General features: G+C 42.7%; 2 protein-coding genes across 2 annotated transcripts; both read left to right on the forward strand.

The window, feature by feature from the left end:
- Window positions 1-1,866: 1,866 nt before the first annotated feature.
- Window positions 1,867-5,082, forward strand: LOC110681498 (eukaryotic translation initiation factor 3 subunit D). Its single transcript, XM_021857339.1, has 4 exons — window positions 1,867-2,088; window positions 2,188-2,307; window positions 2,368-2,515; window positions 3,307-5,082. The coding sequence occupies exons 1-4, from the start codon at window positions 2,010-2,012 to the stop codon at window positions 4,808-4,810; spliced, it is 1,851 nt and encodes a 616-aa protein (XP_021713031.1). The 5' UTR covers window positions 1,867-2,009; the 3' UTR covers window positions 4,811-5,082.
- A 7,299-nt stretch (window positions 5,083-12,381) lies between these two features.
- On the forward strand, window positions 12,382-19,718 carry LOC5572597 (isoleucine--tRNA ligase, mitochondrial). The gene is made up of 3 exons (XM_021857340.1): window positions 12,382-12,678; window positions 16,913-19,184; window positions 19,240-19,718. The coding sequence occupies exons 1-3, from the start codon at window positions 12,499-12,501 to the stop codon at window positions 19,671-19,673; spliced, it is 2,886 nt and encodes a 961-aa protein (XP_021713032.1). The 5' UTR covers window positions 12,382-12,498; the 3' UTR covers window positions 19,674-19,718.
- Window positions 19,719-24,594: the final 4,876 nt, after the last annotated feature.

A 24,594-nucleotide genomic window follows, 5' to 3' on the forward strand; every position in this document is an offset into this window, starting at 1 on the left:
ACCTTATGAATTAATCTGAATCTGACCAATGTGGTGTCTTGCTTGTTTCATAAAACAGCATTATGAACATTGATATGCACTGTAAACCTGACATTACCCTTTAAGGTGTAAAAAGTACCCACTATTTTCTGATATATGAAACTGTCAAAATAAAGAGTAGTTCAAAATTTTGCATAGTGGGTAATTTTTGCCCATTTGTAAGTTCCAATGGTTTACCCTTTAATGAGTGAAAACTTTCTTAAGATATTTTGGCGGATGCTGTTCTTTAGTCCGTTATGTTTCATTGTAACTGGAGTTGCATCTGGGTCGCTGATAATGGAGAAGTGTCTAGATTTGCAGGTGAGTACAAAATCGGAAAACATTATCCATGTCATTTGAAGATCCGCTGTTGTTTTTTTCAGAGAAACAAAAACTTCGTTGCTGTTCGTTCAGTCAGGACCATGATACCAGTTAGGAAACTGCGGCTAAATGCCCGAGAACCGATCGTGACACGCAGCATCCCCCCACGCAGCAGAAAGTTTACATTACTTTTATATATAACAAAAGCAATATTTTTTGAACTTAATAAAGTGCAAAACTGCTGATTTTTTGTCCCTTATTCATTACTATTATTATTCATAAATTGATTTCAAATTGTTATTATAAGTCGTGAAACTAGAAACAGAGTAAAATTTACTCTCTTTCCTAAATCATGATAATTTAAGAATTTCTTCTATCAGCAGTATAAACTACATTGAGCTCTCGCCGAGCGGTATCACGAACACATGCGCAAATTTGCTGGTTGAAAATACTGTCATTTGATTTTGCTGGGAACAGCTGATCTTTGTTTATATTTTCTACCAGCAATTTTAAAGTAGTGTTGGTGACATGTACCGTGTATTTACACGAGCGCAGAAACCACTATTACTTTTTATAAAACTACACTGAAAACATTCTACAAGCTCGATCAACGTGTTACACACGTGAATTTTCACTGATTGTAAAGCACATCAAACGATGGTGTAAAACCTGGGTGGGAGAAACCAATACGAAATTTATGTACGTCAAGGTGAGCCGAGATTCTGCTGACACGAACTGTCACTGTGAGCCCAGATCTAAAACAATGGACAAACATGATAAAAGCGCGTAATTGATTAAAAAATATTTTTGCATTTTATCAAAGGTGACAATAAATCGATTGAAAAGCTATTCATGCTTATTCAAAAGTAATGTCACAATACGCATTATTTTACTTTTTCCGACAAAAACGAAAATTAAATGCACAGAATACTTTGGCCCTTTTTCCATGTTTGTCCAGAACGATCGAAGGAACACAACAAAATAAAACTAGCGATTTTTTTTCATCAAGGGTTCATTCACATATTTCATAACGCCGAAAATGACCGTTTTTGGTACCCACCCACCCCCTCGTAACGCTTTTTGTATGAATAATATACAAATTTTGTATGAGCCGTAACATCGTGAGGACACCCACCCACCCCTATCAGCGTTATGAAATTTGTGAATAAGCCCCAAGTCTGCCTTGAGTGTCGTTGGCAAGCTGGAGTTTTCTTGCAATTCTAAATAACTTTGTGTCATATTTCGTGTGTAATATCGGTGCCTCCCTCCCAGTAACTAACCATCTGTCAATTTTGTTCTGAAATAACTACTCGACTGTCAAAGCGCAAATGGGTCGACCGCGATGTTCAATTTAAACATTTGAGGGGAAAATAACTATCGATATGTCAAATTTTAACTAATAGTTAAACGAACTGGTGAAACGGTTCACAGCCTTAATTACTGTGAAGGGATCTGAAGCATGCACCGTTGCTGCCAACTGCAGGGCGAAAATCACCCCACAAGGCCGCCTCTCGGCTCAAAACTCTAACTTTGACATCTGTCAAATCGCCCTTTCACCAGTTCAGCCACGTTCGGCATAATTTTTCTGCAAAGTCTGCTAGTGTAAAAATCTCCGAAAATCCGGATTTCATCGCAAGAAAACGGAATAACTACGGTCCACCGCGCTGACGATGAATGAGACCATTGCCTGCACGCCGGAATCGGCGGTTTTCGAAGCCCCACAGCTGCAGTTCAACGAAGAAGGATGGGGTAAGTATATCGGCTTCTGCAGTGACCATTCTTCTTATTCTTGTTTTGTCCGGGTGGCGTTGGATGACCGATTTACATGGGCGTTTTGTTACGTTTTAGGTCCGTGCGAGCTTCCGGATGCGTTCAAGGACATCCCGTACCAGCCGTTCAGCAAGAGCGACCGCTTGGGCAAAATCTCGGACTGGACCGGCACGGCCCAAACCGACAAGAAGTATCCCAGTGAGTGCCTTGAATTATAACCTCAAAGAGAACAATCCGTAAATTCGCCTTTTCTTGCAGATAAGTACGCTTCTCAGTTTGGCGGTGGCAACCAGTACGCGTACTACCATGAAGAGGACGAAACGACGTTCCACCTGGTGGACAGCGCTAGGATTCAGAAGCAACCGCATCAACGCGGACGCTTCCGCGGAAATTTGAGGAATCAACGGTGAGTAACTTTTAAAATGCATCATAATTCAAGACCAACAATCGAAAATACCTCAAGTTCATAATGTAAACAAATGGGGCTGCTGCTGATGTTCGTATATAATGGTGTACAGGGTGTACACTACCTAAAAACCAGAACCTCGAATTCTCAGGAAATTTCGGCTACAATCATGGACATTACCGTTAACTCTCCTGTTGCAAACAAATTCTTTCGGAGGTCTAGCAGCAGAACACTCGTTTTAGGAGTAGATTAAGCTCAAAGCTGTAAATAGTAATTTTATTGACAATCAATTCAACTCTCTTGACTTGAAGATATTCCGTATCTCGATATCGAGTTAGAGAACCATAGTAAAAGTTGGTTTTCATGGCTAACTCGATGGTCCCTTGGATCGCAGTTGCATTGGCATGCTCAATTCCCAATTATGTGAGTATCTTTTGGTAGAAACATTGTTTAGATTTAGAATTTGAATAAATTTAGTAAGAGGGTTATAAACAAAACAATATAAATAATTACTATACCAAAATTTTAGGTTGAAACTAAATTAAAAATTAATTAGATTTAGTATGTTCTAATTTCGGGTTGATAGAATATTCAACGGGCCAACGGGAAGAATCTTCGAACCTTCCGCGGGCCGCACAAAATGAGGTCGCGGGCCGTACGTTGGGCAGCCCTGCTATAGCTAGACGGTAAAAGAACATACAATTTCATGATATGAATATTATTTATTGTCCTATTGTTGGTCTTGATATAGCCTCTGGGAGTCTCATTAAATGTTTCCCGTTTCTTTACAGTGGCCGTGGACGCGGAGGCCGTGGTGGAGTGCAGGCCGGTGGAATGACTACCCTGTCGAAGAATGCCACCAAGGGACGTGATCAGCGCCGCGGAACAACCCGTAAATGGGGTGCCCGTCCGCCTCCGAAGATTCGTGACGCTTCCGTTGCTGTCCGGCCGGATTGGGTCACCGTGGAGGAAATGGACTTCCCACGGTTGAGCAAACTGTCGCTACCGAACGTTGAGAAGGGAGAGGACATCACCACTTGCGGAACGCTGGAATACTACGACAAAACGTACGATCGCGTCAATGTCAAGAACGAGAAGCCCTTGCAGCGTGTTGACAGAATCTTCCACACCGTTACGACCACCGACGATCCCGTCATCCGTCTACTGTCGAAGAGCCACGGTAACGTTTACGCTACCGATGCCATTCTGGCCACGATCATGTGCTGCACAAGATCCAACTACTCGTGGGATATCGTCATCGAGAAGATCGGAGACAAGCTGTTTATGGACAAACGGGACAATACGGAGTTTGATCTGCTGACCGTTAACGAGACAGCTATCGAACCTCCTAATGAAGATGGAAATTCATTGAACTCTCCCAGAAATTTGGCCATTGAGGCAACCTTCATCAACCACAATTTCAGCCAACAGGTGCTGAAGAGTGGCGAGAAGGAACCCAAGTACAAGTTCGACCAGCCGAATCCATTCATCGGAGATGACGAGGATGGTGAAGTGGCCAGTGTTGCTTACCGATACAGGAAGTGGGACTTGAACAATGGAATCGAACTGGTTGCCCGTTGCGAACACGATGCAGTCCTTCTCACCCCTCAAGGAGACACTCAGTTCCTCACGATAAAGGCCCTTAACGAGTGGGACTCGAAGGTGGCCAACGGTGTCGAATGGCGCCAGAAGTTGGACACCCAGCGTGGTGCCGTTTTGGCCAACGAATTGCGCAACAACTCCTGCAAACTGGCCAAGTGGACCGTGCAAGCCTTGTTGGCCGGTTCCGATCAAATAAAGTTCGGATACGTGTCCCGTGCCCATGTGCGAGATTCTTCGCGACACGTTATCCTCGGAACGCAACAGTTCAAGCCGCAAGAATTCGCCAACCAGATCAATCTGAGTATGGACAACGCCTGGGGCATTCTGCGTTGCATCATCGACATCTGCATGAAGCAGAAGGATGGCAAGTATCTGATCATGAAGGACCCGAACAAGCCGATGATCCGGTTGTACGACATTCCGGACAACACGTTCGAATCGGACGGCGAAGAGGAGGAAGGTGACGATGGCGAAGCGTTCCAAACATACGCGTATGGACCATCGGCTGCTACAACGGCTGCGGCCACCGCTGCTGCCAATGCCGCCACAGCTGCAGCTGCTGTTGCTGCCGCTGCGGCCGCGGCCGCTACAACTACTCCGGCTGCCACTGAGACAGTCGCTACTGCTACCACTGAAGCCACAACCCCAACGACCGCTACCAAGACAACTGCCCCAGCGGCAGCACAAAAGTAAGATAATTGTACTGATTATCTTTTCAGCAAAAAAAAACGCCTCTTTGTATGGTAAAAGTGGAGCAACCCCCCAGTTTAGCGAAACAGCCGCAGCAGCAGCCTATATTATTAGCCTATAAATTTAACAACTAATCATTCAAATATTACTCTATTCACTAAGGGAAAAAACTTCTTTGTGCTCTTTAGAACGGAGAAAGTAGGTTGGTACGATGAAAATATTAAAGTTCTCCCGGTGGCGGATGCGAACCGTTGCTGGATGGACACCAAAAAAAACTGAAGGTGCGTGATTTAGTTCCGAAATCCTTGCGTAACGGTAATTGGTCTTTCATCTTGAAGGATTCGGATATAACATCCTCCAGGAGTCTCGTTCAGTAATTATTTCATTGAGTTTCCCAAGACTTAAAGATTTCCTTTTATAACATCTTCAACAATTCAACCAATTATTTATCCAGATATAACTCCAGGGATTTATGAGGATTTACCCCAACTGTCGTGTGTTTGATTCGTTGCCTGTCGCCAGCCACGCATTCTGCGAAGGGTAGATGGTTAACTTCGTGCGATGGCGAACTTTGCTCGATCGGAGCGTTCTACGGAGTCCAAAGTAGGCACGATTTCCAGCAACGATACGTCTCTGGATTTCTCTGCTGGTGTCGTTGTCGGCGGTCACCAGTGAGCCCAAGTACACGAATTCTTCGACAACCTCGATTAATCACCGTCAATATGAACTCGAGGTGGGGGGCGTGCCGTGTCTTCTTTTGAGCCCCTCGCTATCATGTACTTTGTCTTCGACACATTGATGTTAAGTCCGATTCGCCTAGCTTCAGCCCTTATAGTCGGATCGCCATCGTCTCAAAGTTGCGTGCAACAATAAGGCTATCCATGAGGACTTTTCGTGATAGAACTGACAGCTAAAAGTGTTTGATTGCCGGCATTCAAAAGATTAAATTGAGAACACTTAAACAACAAATGTTTATGGTCTATCGCCAGCTTTCTAGGCGAATCCTGACAATATACCTTCCCCAACCTCCAACTCCGTAGCACTTATGAGGGTGTCGCTGAGTCGGTGGCCTCTCATTAAGTAAGTGCTACATCAACATTTCCTTCCCCTATCCCAAGTTATGGTAAAGATGGACGTGGCCGGGAATAGTGATATTCATGCTTTTAGTGTTCTTGTTTATGATTTGAACAAGGTATACTCCCCTGCCTTGTTCCTGAAAGTAGTCAGGATGAGATTATTAAAATGAAACATGAATGTTGCTAGTATCCAATCTACGAAGTATACCGTATAACTACGCTAACGCTAAACAAAAAAAAAGAGCTGATCGTTTTTTTTTATCACACTCTCTAATGCAATGTTGAACAGTAAACACGAAAAGCCATCACCTTGCCGTAACCCTCTGCGAGATTCGAAGGGACTCGAGAGTGTCCCTGACACTCGGACTACGCACATCACTCGCTTCATCGTCGCCTTGATCAATCTTATCAGTTTGTCCGGGAAACCGTATTCGTGCATAATCTGCCATAGCTGTTCTCGATCGATTGTATCATAGGCCGATTTAAAATCGATGAATAAATGATGCGTTTTCGCTCCATACCGCTCATTCGATACAATATCAAGTTCTGAGTGTCCTCCCAAAATTTGAGCTCATTCGGATGAAAATTGAGATTATTGATTTATATCCAATCGCAAATTTCTCTGCAGTGCTCATTTGTCTTCTGAACAGCCAACATTGCTGTATCTGGCGCATAAGATAGCACGCATAAATCATGGCTACTATGTTCAACTGCATATATATCCAGTGTTGCCTGCAGATCAGCCCAAATATGATAGCCAAAGTTTTACAACTCATATAAAAATCAATAACTCTCGCATACTCTGAGATAACGCCCTAAAAGCCATTGGTAGCAACGTGTGTAGCTCGTTGTTTCTGAGCAAAAGAAAGAATAAGCATCAAAACCAACATCACGGACAGGTAGATAATGATCCTTCCTTTCCCATAGCGTTGTTGAATAACATGAAAATCCATTCAAATGCTCAGAAACAACGAGCTCCACACATGGTTACAAATAGCTTTTAGGGCGAGATCAGAAGTTATGCGAGAACTAATTACTGAGGCATCCGATTTCAAAACAGTCTTCGACAAAGTTGTAGCTGATGAATGTATAGAGCTTAGTGACATTTGAACACACGTAGACTAGCATACGCTCGTCATACACAGTTTGTTTTTGTTTTCCTCAAAGAAACTTGCACACGCTTTCTAGACTCACCAAAATGCATATGGAAATATTACCCAATTTGAAAAATTTAAACCCGTTTTCTGCGTGTTTTTCGAGACTGAGTGCATATTGTTTTCCTCTAAGGTTCACAACTACATCTACACTAGGGTACCCATAGAGGTCCCCAAGCAAACTGCCACGAACACCAACGCACAATCAATCTTACACAAGTCGATTTCCTCAGAATGAAAACGTATCGATGTTTATTTGACGTTATTGAGCTTTCGGTCAACAGCAGGCCAACAAGGAAGTGGTTGTTTTGCAGCAATTCTGTTTATATTTGGATTCTCACAGCAAACAAAAGCAATGTTGTGACAGTTCTCACAGCAAACAAAGAAAATTTTGTCAACATTGCATTACTACGCAGGCAACTGGATTGGTCTATAGTGGTTTTCACGCCCGATGGTATGGGTGCCCTAGTGTAGATGTAATTGTGAACCTTAGAGGAAAACAATATGCACTCTGTCTCGAAAAACACCCAGAATCCGTGTATAAATTTTTCAAATTGGGTAATATTTCCATATGCATTTTGATGAGTCTGGAAAGCGTGTGCAAGTTTCTTTGAGGAAAACATAAACAAACTGTGTATGACGAGCGTATGCTAGTCTACGTGTGTTCAAATGTCACTAAGCTCTATAGTGGTTTTCACGCCCAATGGTATGGGTACCCTAGTGTAGATGTAGTTGTGAACCTTAGAGGAAAACAATATGCACTCAGTCTCGAAAAACACGCAGAAAACGGGTTTAAATTTTTCAAATTGGGTAATATTTCCATATGCATTTTGGTGAGTCTAGAAAGCGTGTGCAAGTTTCTTTGAGGAAAACAAAAACAAACTGTGTATGACGAGCGTATGCTAGTCTACGTGTGTTCAAATGTCACTAAGCTCTATACCATTGGGCGTGAAAACCACTATTGCGACTTTTGCACCCCAAATTTCTTATTATCACACAGTCGAATCTCGCATACAATTTCGCAGTGCAAATGTATACAAGCAAGGTCTGTTATAAGATAGGTTGTTTCAGCTTTTTGACAGTTAACCAGTTGGCCTACCTAGTTAAACAGATCTTGCTGTGCGCGATTGTGTGATTTGTGCGCAATAAATCGTACTGTGATAATCGTTGAGTCGTTGACACGCTCTGCCATGCCGTTTTGTCCCGGGAAGCATTCGTCGTCTGGTGAACAATTCCGTGCTGCTTCAAGTACTTCTTGAATCCAGCGTTGACGTATTCTTTACCGTTGTCTGATCTGAGCATTTTCAGCTTTTGTTCAGAACACGATGAAATAGCGGCTTCCTCCAAGCGACTCCACCTCCATCGGTCCACAGATGTCCGAATGCACCAGATCGAGTATACCATCAGCACGGGATCCATGCTTGCTGAACGGATGTCGACTGTGTTTACTAGTGATCCTTTATATAAGAGATAAGCGGAAGTAAAATGGAATGATTTGGCAACAGACCAGCAGTGCTTTAACACGGACATGACTTTCTCATTGCAAAAAAAGTGTATTTTGTTTCGTTATAGATCTTTGAGCTACATTTCCAAACAAATAAACAGCATAAAAAATCAACAACTAAATATCGCATTGACTAAAATTAAAAAAATGGAAATGTTTGATATTTTTGCTCTATGAAAAACAACTTTTACCGAAATAATTTCAAGCGGATTACATTACTCCTCTCGAAAAGTTCAAAACAAACATAACGCATGTTCGTTTGGCTCACGCTTTGACAGTTCTCGTTGCTCGATTGGCTCACATTTTGATACACTGATAAAAATCCACACGCTCGATCTGTGTGTTTAAAATTATGGATCGATTCATGAACGTCCATATCGATTTGCTATGATTTTCTTGCAAACTTCGTGTGTGTTACACATTAAATTCCTGTGTATTGCTTCATGGATTGATTCATCAACCGACAACAGGGATTCCATATTTTTTCCACATAAGTTCCCGAAGCTTTCTCTTCAGATTCGTATGTGTCAACCTATGGACGCATAGATCATCACTCCAACACGGATTCAGTGTGTTTTGCTTATGGTTATCTTGTGTCATAATCATCATGTTCAAGTTGGTCGATTCATTGATTTGCGCAATGAAATTGTTATGATGAAATCCATGAGCTATGCTATCGATTTCCATGTTCAAAGCTTCTAAATTGTTTGTGATCAACCCATGGGATGCATAGTGAACTAAATTGCGGTTGGACCTCGTGTCGAACGACAGTCATCATCATGCTTCCAAAGAGAAGAAGCAAATTTTGAAGCTGAAAGTGTTAGATGAAAATTTGTGAATTCGATTTTTCTTTTATTAGTGAAGTTGACCGATATACGAGAGTGCTACCATAGACTTAGTTGGTGCTACCTTTCTATAAGAAAGCATTGATTATAATGTATAGTTTAGTAGAAAAATCGAATTCCACTAACAAATTTTCCTGGCTTTCAGTTTCGAAAAAAAAAAATTAAATATGCTTATCCCTGGCTTCCCAAATTATGGATTTGCGGCGCCCCGCTTGTTGCTGGCTCACGGGTTTGAAAAAAAAAAACAAGAGAGCTTGTGACAAGCAGAGGAGCCTCGGATCCATATTTTGGGGAGCAAAAGTTTTTCTACTAAATTTCTTCTTTCAGTCCCTTGACATTTATGTTCTATCACACATGACTATCTAAAGCTACTACATTTCGAATTCAATAAGCAAATCAGTTGGTTTTCATGATTTAATATTTGGAAATTCATGTTTGTTTCACATGACAACCTAATGTTGATACACATGTTATTATACCGTGAAATCAATGATGAAATCCATATGGCTACCACACTCAAATCATGTGGTTTTCCTCATTGCGCAAATCTATAAGTAAAACACACGACCTTGACGTGTAGATTTTTCTCAGTGTAGAAATGTCAGCTTCCGCGAATCTCTCTTATAAAGGATCACTAGTGTTTACCCATCGGACACACCTTGCAGTCCGTCATGCTTCCTCCAACGATATTGACACCAGTCCGTTGGCTAGGCTGCGCACGCCGTTGACATTGAGGTGACCCATCCGTCGATGCCAAACTTCCATACTTCCAGCCGAAGAACAAACCAGAGCACTTTGCTTCAGTCTTCCCAAACGAACACCGAACACGATGGTTCGGGCGGTTTCGGTACTCTCCTTGTACTCTGTTTTCGTGTGCAAACCGAAACGCTCGAAACTGAACCTAAACCCAAACATGTGTAAAGTGAACATCGGTGCGAACGCCGGTTCGAAAACCGGTCCATTTGTACCTCGATTGCAACCGTGGTTCAAATTTTGGTGCTAATCTTCCAAGGTTCAGAACGATGACACAAACGGAGAGACCGAAAATTGTTGATATCCACGCTTATCAATTTCTACTTATCGTGTCTTGTTGTTTGATATAGTAAAATCCTTGTTTTTTTCATAAAGATCCCACTGAATGTTACTCAAAGTATTGATCTCAATTGATCTGCTTAAATGAAACATTTGTTCAAGCCTCAAGGGTCTTGCGATTTGAACCAAGAAGTTCCATATATGATCGAAGAAATTTATCCGCGTGGATTTCAACCGTTCTCTGTCTGTCTGCTTTGTGCCATTATTTGAACCCAAGTTTGAACCAAAGTTTGAACCGAAGTACACATGTACCGGGTTCGGTTTGATACACTGGTACAGCGACGAAGCGCGTTTGTGGTTCAACACAAGTTGCAATGTTCAAACCAAAGTTGCACATCGGTTCGGTTCATGGGAAGACTGCTTTGCTTACCTTGCTTCCGTTAATCAAGCTTGAACAGATCGTTTCGATGGCTTCCAGTAGCGATCACATCGCCGTCCCGGTCAAGCACCTTACATCCTTCGTTGTTGAAGATAACGGTGTGGCCCTTCTTCACGATCTGGTTGACCGACAGAAGATTCGCAGATAGGTCTGGCAAAAACTGCACGTCGTGAACAGGAATCTCGTCTTCGTTGCAGGATGGCTTCAGCGTAAACGATCCAGTCGCAGTAATCTTCATATTACCACCGTTAGCTGCCATGCCACCACAGTGCCACTTGAAGGTTTCACGTTCTTCAGAAGATGGCTGCTACGAGTCATATGGACACTCGCCCCCGAATCGAAGTACCAATGAAGATTAGATCTTCCATCGGACCGAATGTAGACAGCATCGCACAGAACGCATTCTCCTTTTTGGAGCTTCGACAGTGCTTTGCTATATCGCCGTACTTGGAACACTTCCGGCACTTCGGACCTTTGGGAGGATCCGATTTCTTCACATTCTTACCCGGATTTCCATATCGCTTCTTGGCTGCAAACGCCGCCTCGCTTGAGAACGTATTCATCTTGCAGCTTGGTTTTTATGTTGTCTCCGGTGATGGCTATGCCCGAGTTCTTCAAGGTCATTATCATCGGACGATACTCATCGGGCAAGCCAGCCAACAGCAGCGTTCCGATCCACTCTTCGGAAATGGCGAATCCAATCCCGTTGAGTTGATGAGCAGTCGATATGATTTGGCTAACGAATTCCCCCATTGATCCGCACGACAGGAGATCAGTCTTGATTAATTTATGGAGTAGCCCGACTCGCCTGGTCAGACCCGAGTCCTCGAAGGCTTCCTCCAGCTTCGACCAAACTGTACGCGCCGTCTTCTCCTTTTGAACGTGGATATAATTCGTAGGTTCAAGAGACAGGATGATCTTCGATCTTGATTTGCAATCCTTGGCTGCATCCACGGCTTCGTAGTTTCCGTCTTCCATCTTCTTCGGCTTCACAGCGCACCAAAGATCTTCGAGTTCCAGGAATGTTTGCATAGCGAACTTCCAGGTCGCCCAATTCTTTCTTCCGATCAAACGATCGATTGCAGTAAGGCTTGAAGAGACTATGCTACTACCAGCAGCGCTTGAGGATCTGGCGATATTCGAGTTCATCTTCGATTCTTGATCGGGAAAACTTTTTACAACTTCTGCTTCGAATTAATGATGCGAACGGCCCATAACCTTCTCCTTTCCTTGACCTGATCAAAAGTTTTTAACTAACAGGCTTACGTTGAATGAATGAATAAATTACAAATTACAATAACCTATTGGAAGCAGCGCAGAAATAAACGACTTGCTCGTGTAAAGGTTGGAACAAGAATAAGGAAATTTATTTTTCTAAGTCTAACGTCACATAAATCATGGCTTACTACAAATGGTTTCACAACAAATATATAACAACGATAACAACAAAGCTAGCTTGTGTTTTTCGTGTTTTTACTCATTGTTGTTGATTTCCCGATTTCGCCCTATTCGTGAATTCTTCTCGAAATGCAGAATGAAAACAGAATCTTCAAGACAACGGAAGAACGGGACTGAAAAAAAAACAGACCGCGCGTAACAGCAGATCGTTCCGGTGTATACTTCCCATACTTCCGCGTGAAAATGTTCCGCAGTGGTTGCCATTCTTTGCGACAATTCCGCAATTATACCCGGGGCCTTTCGACTAAGAGTGCCCTCAAAGGTGAGCCAAAATATACCGACACCATTAACCTGCCGAAGACCAAATTCCCCGCGCGGTTGAGTGCAGAAAAACGAACGGAAGTTCAGGATCGTCTACGGAAGGTGGGTACCAAAACCAGGGTGTCCGTGGCACACACACTCGGGAAAAAGTCGGACATTCGGACATTACAAACCGTCGAGAAAAAGTCGGGAATTTCAGTTCCTGGAAATTCTTTAGAGTAGAAATAAAGGTGCGAATATTCTCTATATACTCTATAGAGATACATGCAGGGCTGGTAGCGAGCCACTTTTTCATGACGGCCTCAAAAGTCACTATTTGCATTCAGGGTGTCGAATACCTGGAAAATCAGGGAATTCAATTTTTGACCTGGGAAGTCAGGGAATTTCACTAGAGGTCAGGGAAAAAAAATTTCAAGCTTCATACAAAAATTACAATAATTTCTTACATGCTATGAATACTTTCAAACAACGGGAGTCAATCTTTCAAAATTCATCATTTGAAAAACGCTCTTATGCATAGTTAAGTAGATTCTATAACATTCCCCAGAAAACCATTCCCCCGAAACCCATTCCCCAGAATTCCATTCCCCAGAATCTCATTCCCCAGAATGTACCATTCCCCAGAATTTCACTCCCCAGAATGAACCATTCCCCAGAAAACCAATCCACAGAATGGACCATTCCCCAGAAAACCAATCCCCAGAATGGACCATTCCCCAGAAAATTATATACCTACTTTAAAGTTTTGAAATAATCTATTTAAAAAGCTTGAAAATTAAACTCCATACAAAGTTGTTTACAAGTACATGAGAAGATTAGCATTGGTGCTGCTTATTATGAACACTTTACGCATAATTCAAATTTCATTTGCAAATGAACTATCACAGTAGTTTCACTTTTATTGACACTTATGAAGACTGATTGATCAGTCTATGGGGAAACACAATATCCAATATTTATTTAAAAGAATATACAACTCATCACTACTCTGCACAAAATAGAGCTACACCCTTCTTTCGGTATAGTAGTTTCCAAATGTATAATTTCACATGTATGTCCAATTTTTATCAAATGTAGTGATGTATGCAGTTTTTCGTCAATGTTTTAAGAAGCTGCATCATCTCTTACTTTTTAGGGCTACACCGATTAGAATAAAGATGTTCGTAGTATCATATTATACATTTCCGATATAATGATTACGTAAACTCGGCAGAACAAAAACTTACTATTCTGCACATTAAAATGATACGCCCTTCTTTGCGTCAAGTCTAAATTACAAATGACTTGTTTAATTTTGCACAAAATAGTGATACACCCTTCTTTCAGTATTATCCTGTTGACGATATAGACAATTTTTTCCGTAAGGATACCAAATGGCAAGAAGGCATTTGGCATGATTGATTGAATGATCAAGGACCATATGATATAATGGTCATTTGGCCAATGACCATTTGGCATGACATGAAGAACATCCTTTTTGAAAAAAAGGAGCATAAGTATGGCTGGATGGCAAATGGCTTTATACCAAATCATTTTATGCCAAGTGACCTTATGCTATATGGGCTCTCCATCGATATATTTTGTCTATATCATTAATGAGATAATACTGAAAGAAGGGTGTATCACTATATATGCAAAAAAACATATAGTCTGTATATTTTATGGGAATGTATTAAAAGAAGGGTGTATTATTATAATACGCAAAATACTCATGAATAGGGGGATTAGGGGCATATTGGACACATTAGGTAAATGCTTATTTTACATAGAATGGAAATATGTTTCTTTGCTCTAAAATTAAATCCACCGCTTCCTCCGCTTTGCTTATAAACTAATTTAAAGCTGAGAAAATATATAGTAGAATTTCAGAGGACAAATGAAGCAAAGCGTAAACTTCTATACCGTCAAAACGTTCATATACAATACAGATTTCGTACAGTTGATAAAGTTTTGCTGAAATATGCATATTCCCAAAGAGTAAGGGGGTGTCCATTCCACCCCGTGTGTTCATTATGTCCCTAACCCTCCTACCTACATATTTGTTTTGTCACATCAGACCTTAGCCTGTCACATAAGTGACTCTTCTTCCTTTTTCTAGCGTTACGTCCCTTCTGGGACAGAGCCTGCTTCTCAGCTTAGTGTTCTTATGAACACTTCCACAGTTATTAACTGAGAGCTTACTATGCCAATGACCATTTTTGCATGCGTATATCGTGTGGCAGGTACGAAGATACTCTATGCCCTGGGAAGTCGAGAAAATTTCCAACCCGAAAAGATCCTCGACCGGTGGGATTCGAACCCACGACTCTCAGCTTGGTCTTGCTGAATAGCTGCGCGTTTACCACTACGGCTATCTGGGCCCCCACATAAGTGACTCACGCAAAGCAATAATTAAAAAAAAAAGAAAAAAATGGATATTCATATAGCTTTCTGGGGAATGGTGCATTCTGGGGAATGGAATTCTGGGGAATGTTACATTCTGGGGAACCATTTTCTGGGGAATGGTTCATTCTGGGGAACGGAATTCTGGGGAATGGTTTTCGGGGGAATGGTTTTCTGGGGAATGTTATAGAATCAGTTAAGTAAAATGTTATCTCCTACATATACCTAGAGTTCATAATTTACTGACTTAAAAGTATCAGCAGTACTCTCTATATAGTTCTAAAGTTTGCTAGATTTACTCATTGACTATTTTCGCGTATTTCACTCAAAATCTTGAGATGCAATTGGAATTCACTCCATCAAATTTTGTCAATCCTTACGAATTCACTCAAAAAATCGAAGTAAAACTGGTAAAACGTTATACAGTCAACTCTCCTTCACTCGTATCTCGATATCGAATTAGAGAACCATAGTAAAAGTTGGTTTTCATGGCTACCTCGATGGTCTGGTTGCACTGGTTTTGTGTTCTGTAACTCGATGATACCTTCATTATCGAATTACAGAAAGTTGACTATAGACTATAGAGAGATACCGATCTCGTATTTAGGTGCAGATGAATAAAAGCCGTATATCAATCTTTTATGGGCACAAATCTGTTGAATCAAACAACTATAGGTATTCACTTTGAAAAATAAACTCGTTAGTTACTCGCTGGTAGTGATCCATCGATAAATGTTTCAGCTCTGAACAAATTTGTGTTCCTAAGATTTATGGTGTGATTTTGCCAGTGGTAAATTTTTCGGATGAATATTTTGAACAATCGGGTGAATCGATTTTCTTCAATCGATTTTTTCAATGAATTTTGAATTACTCCTGAAGTATTTAGTTTGTTTTATTGAATTTCAAAGCTGATTTCAATGAAAGCTGTTAAATCGAAAGCAGATGCATTTGTTCTCATATCAAATCTCATGAGTTTTAATTCAAATTCGATTCGAATCGATTCAAAACCATCGATTCAAATGATTAGATTAAATCGGTGAATTGATTTGGAAGCTCAAATAGGAATCGATTCATGTCATGATGCTTTCATACTACATCAAACTTATGTGGACGTTATACTGCACATTATTGTTGAAAATAATTTACTATAATTTTCAATTATCCATACATTTTAGAAAATGTGCTGAATTAGGATCCTAGCGTTACTTAAAGATTTTTTTATCTGGAGCGTTCTCACAAGTTTGCCCAGTTCGTTTTTTTTTTTTTCTAAGAAAAAATATACTCAGGGAATGCTCCAGAAATTTTGAAGACGCCTCATAAAATTCATAAAGCAGGAATTTTATTTTAAAGCATCTGCTTGATAATCCGTTGAAATTTTATGAGATATACTCACAGAAGAATTCTTAGAAGGAAACCTCTAACATTTTTTTGAAAATCCTGGAGGCGTGATTATTGAAATTCTTACAGAAAGCTAAATTGTGTTGTAGAAGTTGGGTTAATCTTAGAAGAACTCTCGAAGAAGCATTGGAGGAAAATCTTATGAATTTCCATATTTTTGTGATTTCTGCAAGGCATGTAATAAGTTACAGCAAATGTGAGCTTTGCTCATGCTCATGCGTTCAATGCTAAGAACATGAACATGATCTGAGCAAATGCGTATCTGGTGAATACATTATGCGAATACATAGTTGGATATGTAGCTTCTGTACAAATCTCATTTTTGTTCAAATTGATCAATTTCAGTGGCCTGGAATTTTTCTGGATAATGACTGGAAGGTCAGGGAAAGTCAGGGAATTTTATTTTATAAATTGAGTCGACACCCTGGCATTGCACCAAAACCTTTTTTTTTTTTCTTAGAAAAATGGTCACTATTTTTGTGATATTGATTATCTGTAGCCAAAACTAGCGCAGTTGTACAATGGGTAATGTAATCTGTTCTATCGTTTCCGACAGACATGCTTCAGCGAACTATACGCCTGGCAGCGCGAGAATCTACCAGCGGAGAAGGAATTCATACTTCACGATGGCCCTCCCTATGCTAACGGTGACCTGCACATGGGTCATGCCGTTAACAAGATCTTGAAGGATTTGATCCTGAAGCATAAAATCGTGTCCGGGACTAAGGTCCATTACGTGCCCGGTTGGGATTGTCATGGGTTGCCGATTGAGCTAAAGGCATTGGAAGCGTATGGCAAGAAGCATAAAGGTGCCGGGCAGCGGTTGGATCCGTTGAAAGTGCGTGAACTAGCGCGCAAATTTGCACTCGATACGATCGAGAAGCAAAAGATTGAGTTCGAGCAGTGGGGCGTTACGGCGGATTGGACCTCTAGAAAGTCATGGTACCGGACACTGGATGTGGGCTACATTTCGGCGCAGTTGAAATTGTTTCAGGAGCTTTTTGCCAAGGGATTGATCTACCGAGATGTGAAACCGGTCTATTGGTCGCCTTCGTCACAATCGGCCTTAGCTGAGGCAGAACTGGAGTACGACGAGGCTCACAAAAGTCCGTCACTTTATTTGAAAATGCGTTTGACTGCAGGCGACGGATGTGCGGAGATTGCGAGAATATTACAATCGAATGAACGCATATCGGCGATCATTTGGACAACGACTCCTTGGACACTGCCAGCCAATCAAGCAATTTGTTATAATCCGAGTCTTGAGTACAGTTTGGTAAGATCTGAAACCAGTCAGGAACTTCTACTTATTGGTTCTGAGTTGATTTCCTATGTTTCGGAGCAAACCCAGACGAATTTGGAGCAAATAGCTGCCATACCTGGTTCAGAGCTTGGCTCGATCCGGTATCGACACCCAATAAATGGAGAAGAGTTACCCTTCCTGTCTGGTGAACACGTCAAGTCGGAAAAAGGTACGGGTTTGGTGCACACTGCACCGGCGCACGGTCCAGACGATTTCCTGGTTTTCCTCGATCGCAAAATACCCGTCAGATCTCTTATCGACGAAGCGGGCTGTTACAACAAACAAGCACCGGATTTCCTGCGAGGCAAATTTGCCCTCACGGATGGCAATCAATTAATTTTAGAACGACTACAGAATGACACGATGGCCTGCGGAGTTATCGAACATTCCTACCCGATTGATTGGCGAACAAAGAAACCGGTCATGCTGCGGGCCAGCGACCAGTGGTTCATCAATACGGATCGGTTGAAGGAATCGGCCCTGAAGGCGGTCGAACAGATCGACATCTATCCGCACAGTTCGGCGGATGTTAGCAAAAAAGTGCTTTGCGGCCAACTCCAGAAAAGGCCCTACTGGTGCATCTCGAGACAACGGGCCTGGGGTGTGCCGATACCGGTGGTTTACGAAAAATCCTCCACGAAACCGGTCGTTCATCCGGACATAATAGAGAATTTATGCGAAATGTTGGAGAAAACGGGAAACGTAGACTTTTGGTGGAGTACTGATGTGGCAGAACTTGTTCCACAACGGGTATTGGACGAACTTCAGTTAACACATCAGGATCTAGTAAAGGGGAGCGACATTCTGGACATTTGGTTTGATTCTGGAATCTCCTGGCTGAGCGTTTTGGGAGGAGAGCAAAAGGCCGATCTCTACCTGGAGGGACTGGATCAATTCACCGGGTGGTTTCAATCATCGTTACTAACGAGCGTGGCAGCCAGGAACGAGAGTCCTTACCGTGCGCTATTTGTCCACGGTTTCGCAGTAGATGAGAAGGGAATGAAGATGTCCAAGTCACTGGGAAATATAATTTCCCCTAAGGATATCGTAAAACAGTACGGTTGTGATACCCTACGCTGGTGGGTGGCTGCTCATGCTATCCAGAACGTATCTATTCCCGTGAGCCACAAATTGTTGGGCTCCTCCGCTGAAAATTTGCAGAAGATACGAGGTATCATGAAGTACTTGTTGGGAGCTACGTCCGAAGTAGTAGATAGCCGTATCGATTTGTCTAATTTAACACACGTAGATCAATACTTCCTACAGCAGCTGTGTCTATTCCACGATACAGTGTTCAGTTTATACGACTCCTATCAGTACAACAAAGTATCTGCCACTATTGTAACATTCTGCGTATCGACACTATCCGGGTTCTATGTGCATCTGATCAAAGATCGCCTATACTGCGGCTCCGATAAACAATTCCACAATCTGCAAGCGATTCTTGCCCAAACATTGAAAGTGCTCTGCAAAGTTCTTTGGCCCATAGCTCCTTTCCTAGTCGAGGAAAGTTGGTCATACAGCGGTAATTACTCATTCTCAGTTGTATCAATCTTAAGCTAACAAATATTCCTTCACAGGTCGCGAACCATTCTTCAAGTCCAGTCAACGATTGGACTTTACACCACCACCCGTATCCAACGTTACGCCCATCATCGAGCAGGCCCTCAATCTCAAGCGACACGTGTTTCAACGGAATCAAATGGATGTGAACACGTGGCTCCTGGCGGTTGATGCCACCGTCTCGCAAGACACGCTTCATCTCCTGCAGAGAGTACACCCAATGCTAAACGAACCACAAATGGACTCCGAGTTGTGTGAAATCCTTCAAGTTGGCTCGCTGATCCTGCGGGAAACCAAAGACGGACAACAGCATCGTTCTGTAAAGGTAGACAAGCTGGACCAACAACTATGTCCACGGTGTAGGCGGTACGCTCTGCACCCGGGAAGTGGCATGACGTCGGCACATGTCTGCCAGAGGTGTAAACAAGTACTGAAAGCAAAAACAACGTGAGAAGTATGCATGTAAGCTGAAATGTAAGTACAGTTGTTATTCACATCCGATGGGAACATATTGTCTAAAACAGTCCAAAATGTCCCTGACGAAGCGTTCCCAGGACGTCTTAGCTACCCGAAGATGAAAGGTTTTTGAACACTTCCTTGTTAGGTTCTTGGGTATAACCAGGGTATAACTATGAATTGTTCCATTGCGATCAAAGTCGCATCGAATAACAGTTGGAAATCTACGGGTGGTTGTACAGCAGGTATTGTGGGAATTCCATGTAAAATTAGTGTAATAATTCTGTGGAAACTATTGAGAACCAGAGCTACAGGTCCAAAGCCCTGATAAAAGTGGATGGTTGTGATGGCTATGACCGTGGTCATCGTGTAAAGAACAAGCGGAAAATGCTGTATCGTGTCAGCACCGAGGAGGCAGCCCCTCTAGCACGATGTAGGTAGCGCAACCCTGGTTAGGTGGCCTATCGAAGACTCTTCAAAGGCAAAAGTAGAGCAAACGGATTGATTTTACGGCAACAGACTCGGCAAAGAATAAAGGACAACGACTGGAAAGTTGGATCTTGGAACGTGAGAACATTTGGCGCGTGTTGGGCTCCTGGCTCGTGAAATAAACGCATGTCCGTCCCATGTTTGCTGGGTTTCCTATTCACATGGGACAATTATGCGTTTATGGGCAGTACAGCGGTGGCGACAGAGCAGAACGTGGCTTCATAGTGATTGGGAAGCAGATGAAGCGAATTATTCAACTACAGCCTGATAACACACTCATCTGTATCAGGCTGTAGATGAAAAACTTGCCTTTCATTCTCAACACACAGATTCCTGTGTGTTGAGAATGAAAGGCAAGTTCTTCAACTACAGCCTGATACAGACTCATTTTTCATGTCATCGGGCTTATCGTTCGTTGGCGCATACATGCTATGCGCCAACGAACGATAAGCCCGATGACATGAAGGATGAGCTCTATGAGAGCCTGGATAAGGCCTACGGGGAGTGTCCAAAACAAGATGTCAAGATAGTCATTGGTGACGCAAATGCGCAGATCGGGAAAGATTTCTTTCGACCCGTCATTGGAACGGAAGGCCTTCATTCCATTACCAATGATATTGGTCTGCGGCTAGTAACCTTTGCTGCTGCTATAGGGATGGCAATCAGCAGTACCTACTTCGCACGAACGAATATCCGCAAACACACCTGGTGACACCCGAGTGGCGATGCCTGCTCCCAAATAGACCACGTGCTGGTTGATGGGCGACATTTCTCTGATGTCAGGACCTTCCGAGCCATTAATATCGACTCGGATTAACGAGATGTAACTAAAATTCGGACGCTGTTATCCAGCGTCGCGAGTACCAGAATAAACAGAACGCTGCGCTTCAATATACAACGCTTGTCGACTGATGGGGTAGCTGCACAGTACTGTCAGCAACTAGACGAGCAGTTGGGAAGAATCAACGTTGCTGGAGACGTCGACAGCCTGTGGGACCCTATCCACGAAGCTGTGATAACAACGGCGCGGGAAGTGATTGGCACTGGTCAACGACGAAGACAAAACGACTGGTTCGATGAAGAGTGGTGCTAGAGAGTGACAGACATGAAGAATGTCGCCAGAAGCCGTATGCTTGTGGCCGGTATCCGACAAAACAGAGAGCGCTATAGGGCAGCGCTCGCCGAAGAAAAGCAAATCCACCGCAGAAAGAAAAGGCAGCACGAAGAAAGTGTGGTAGCTGAAGCTCAAGAAAGCATGAACCGGAATGATATGTGGAGATTATATGTAACGGTCAATGGTGCACGGCACAATACCGTACCAGTGCCCGCAATGTGCAATGATCGAAAAGGGAATTTGCTGACTGATAAAACGGCGGTGGCTGTCAGGTGGAAGCAATTTTTGAACGATGAAAATGGAAATGTAGCGAGAAACATGTCGAACATTGATGATGACGATCAAGCTGTGGACCCACCGACCATCTTCTTCTTTCTGGCGATACGTCCCCACTGGGACAATGCCTGCTTCTCAGATTAGTGTTCTTATGAGCACTTCCACAGTTATTCTTCTTCTTCTTTCTGGCGTTACGTCCCATCTGGGACAAAGCCTGCTTCTCAGATTAGTGTTCTTATGAGCACTTCCACAGTTATTAACTGAGAGCTTTCTATGCCGATTGACCATTTTTGCATGTGTATATCGTGTGGCAGGTACTATGATACTCTATGCCCTGGGAATCGAGAAAATTTCCTTTACGAAAAGATCCTCGACCTGTGGGATTCGAACCCACGATCCTCAACATAGTCATGCTGAATAGCTGAGCGTTTACCGCTACGGCTATCTGGGCCCACCCACCGACCATAGGAGAGGTTAAAAAGGCTATCAGCGAGCTGAAGAACTGAAAGGCTGCTGGGTCCCGGTCGAGCTTCTCAAGCACGGAAGTGAGCAGCTTTATCAGTCGATCCACCGAGTACTTCTGAAGGTATGGGAGGACGAAGAATTGCCCACCGGCTGGTTGGATGGCCTCATACGCTCAATCTACAAGAAAGGGCACAGACTGGAGTGTGCCAATTACAGAGGAATTACTCTGCTGAATTCGGCGCACAAAATTCTGTCACGATCCTGTTTAACAGACTGTGACCGCTCGAGGAGTCCTTTGTTGGCGAATATCAAGCTGGTTTTCGTGAGGGCCGTTCTTCAACGGAACAGATGTTTAGCTTGCGAATGATCCTAGAGTATAACTTGCAGACTTACCATCTGTTTATTGATTTCAAGGCGGCGTACGACTCAGTGAAAAGAAATGAGCTGAGGCAGATAATGTCTGAACATGGTTTCCCGGCGAAACTAATTAGGCTGATACGTGCTACGCTGGATGATTCGAAATCAAGTGTTCGGATCGCAGGCGAGGTGTCAACCTCGTTGGCGACGTTAGACGGGTTGAAGCAGGGAGACGAACTTTTGAATTTACTGTTCAACCTTGCACTAGAAGGTGCTATTAGGAGAACTGGCGTGCAGAAATACTATTATCACAAGATCGCTCATGCTCCTTGGCTTTGCGGACTATATAGACCTAATTGGAATCGATCGCAGGTCAGTGGAAGAGGCCTTCGTGCCTCTGAAGATGGAGACAGCGAGGATTGGCCTGGCCATTAATTCAACCAAAACAAAGTACATGATTGCAAGAAGAGATAGAGTCAGGCTTGGTGGTGTAGGTGCTGTGGTAGTTGTGGTGTATAGAGTCTGCGTTACGAGATTTGGATAAAACGTATCTTGCCGTACATCTTTCATTTTTTCTCACTTTATCATTCACGGCGATGCATACAGGTACAGCGTTTGACTGAACGCGCAGCTCATTCTCGTTTTTACCAATACAAACGAAGGCTACGTCGATTCAAACCGAAAAGCTTTTGCCAGATATAAAGCTCATCATGAGCTATTAGAATTCGAAAAACACTGAAACAAACGAGACTATCATTTTTAACTTTTCAGAAATGTACGGCAAGATACGTTTTATCCAAATCTCGTAACGCAGACTCTATACACCACAGTAGTGTTTGATGGGGAAGGTTTTTCGCGAAGTAAAAAGACGTATTGCGGCTTCGAATAGGACCAGCTTAAGTCCCGCAGCTTGCAAAAGGAAACAAAATTCGCCCTGTATAAAACATTGATTCTTCCGGTAGCTCACTACGGACACGAAGCGTGGACGTTGAAAGAGGCAGACCGGAACGCTTTCGGTGTTTTTGAGCGTAAAGTGCTGCGGACAATACTCGGTGGGAAATTCGAAACTTGTGTTTGTGGCGCAGACGCATGAATCACGAGTTGTATCAAGTGTACAAAGATGCGAACATTATCAAGCGTGTAAAATACGGTAGACTTCAGTATGCTGGCCACTTAGTGCGAATGGCGAAAGACATATTCAGCAGGGAACCAGGTAGAGATCGGCGGCTTCGGGGAAGACCAAGCTAGCTGTACGCAAAGGAAGAGGACCTGGCGACCATAAACGTTCGGGGCAACTGGAGAAGTTTCGCCCAAGACCGACGAAGATGGAGCTCCACAATAGCCCGGCAATGGCGTGAAGCTACGCTGTAGCCATAAAGGTAGGTTGGAAAATCATGCAAATATCCTGCAAAAAAATATTGAGGTAATATCTGAAAACTTTCTTGCGGGAATCTCTTAAATAAATCGTGTAGAGAATTTTGAAGAAACTCTGCAGAAATTTTGAGCGCGTATGAAATTCATAGAGAATTGTTCCAAAAGTTTGAGCAAAGCTTTAGACAAGAAATCTCAGAAAAAAATGTTGAAAATAATATAAATATTATGTAAACCTCTAAGGAATGTTGGTAGTGCAGACACTTAGAAGATTTTCTGCTTTACTATGTGGATATATCCTTGAGACATGTGTCTCTGAAAGAATTCCTTTTAATCGGTAATTTCCTTGTGAAGACTTCGGGATAATCTTTAAAAAATGCCTGAGGTTGTTGTGTTGAATAAAAAGGTTGCACTGCCTAAATGTTTCCTTAGAGGAATTTCTGCAACTCTACGAGTGGCGTGAGGGGACAATTGTCGGTGTCGTATAACGAGGTGACAATTCTCGACTCGAGTGAAGTGACTCTCCATTTGATTTGCACGGCCAGTCACTTCACTCGACTGGAGAATTGTCACCTCGCTATACGCCACCGACAATAGTGGTTATCACGCCCAATGGTATGGGTGCCCTAGTGTAGATGTAGTTGTGAACCTTACACGGAGAAAACGAATTACTCAAAAATAAGTTTATTTAAACTCAAAATTAAGTAAAAGCAGTCGAACTGAGGCAATGGGTGATTTCCATTCTTTCAAATCCGTAAATTTCACTCAACTTTTGAGTTGTTCATCGAAAACGCAAATTTGAGTATAAAAAAACTTGTGTAACTTATTGCGCTTTTAACCACCA

The sequence above is a fragment of the Aedes aegypti genome, chromosome 1, assembly GCF_002204515.2.
Source record: "Aedes aegypti strain LVP_AGWG chromosome 1, AaegL5.0 Primary Assembly, whole genome shotgun sequence".
Lineage (NCBI taxonomy): Eukaryota > Metazoa > Arthropoda > Insecta > Diptera > Culicidae > Aedes > Aedes aegypti.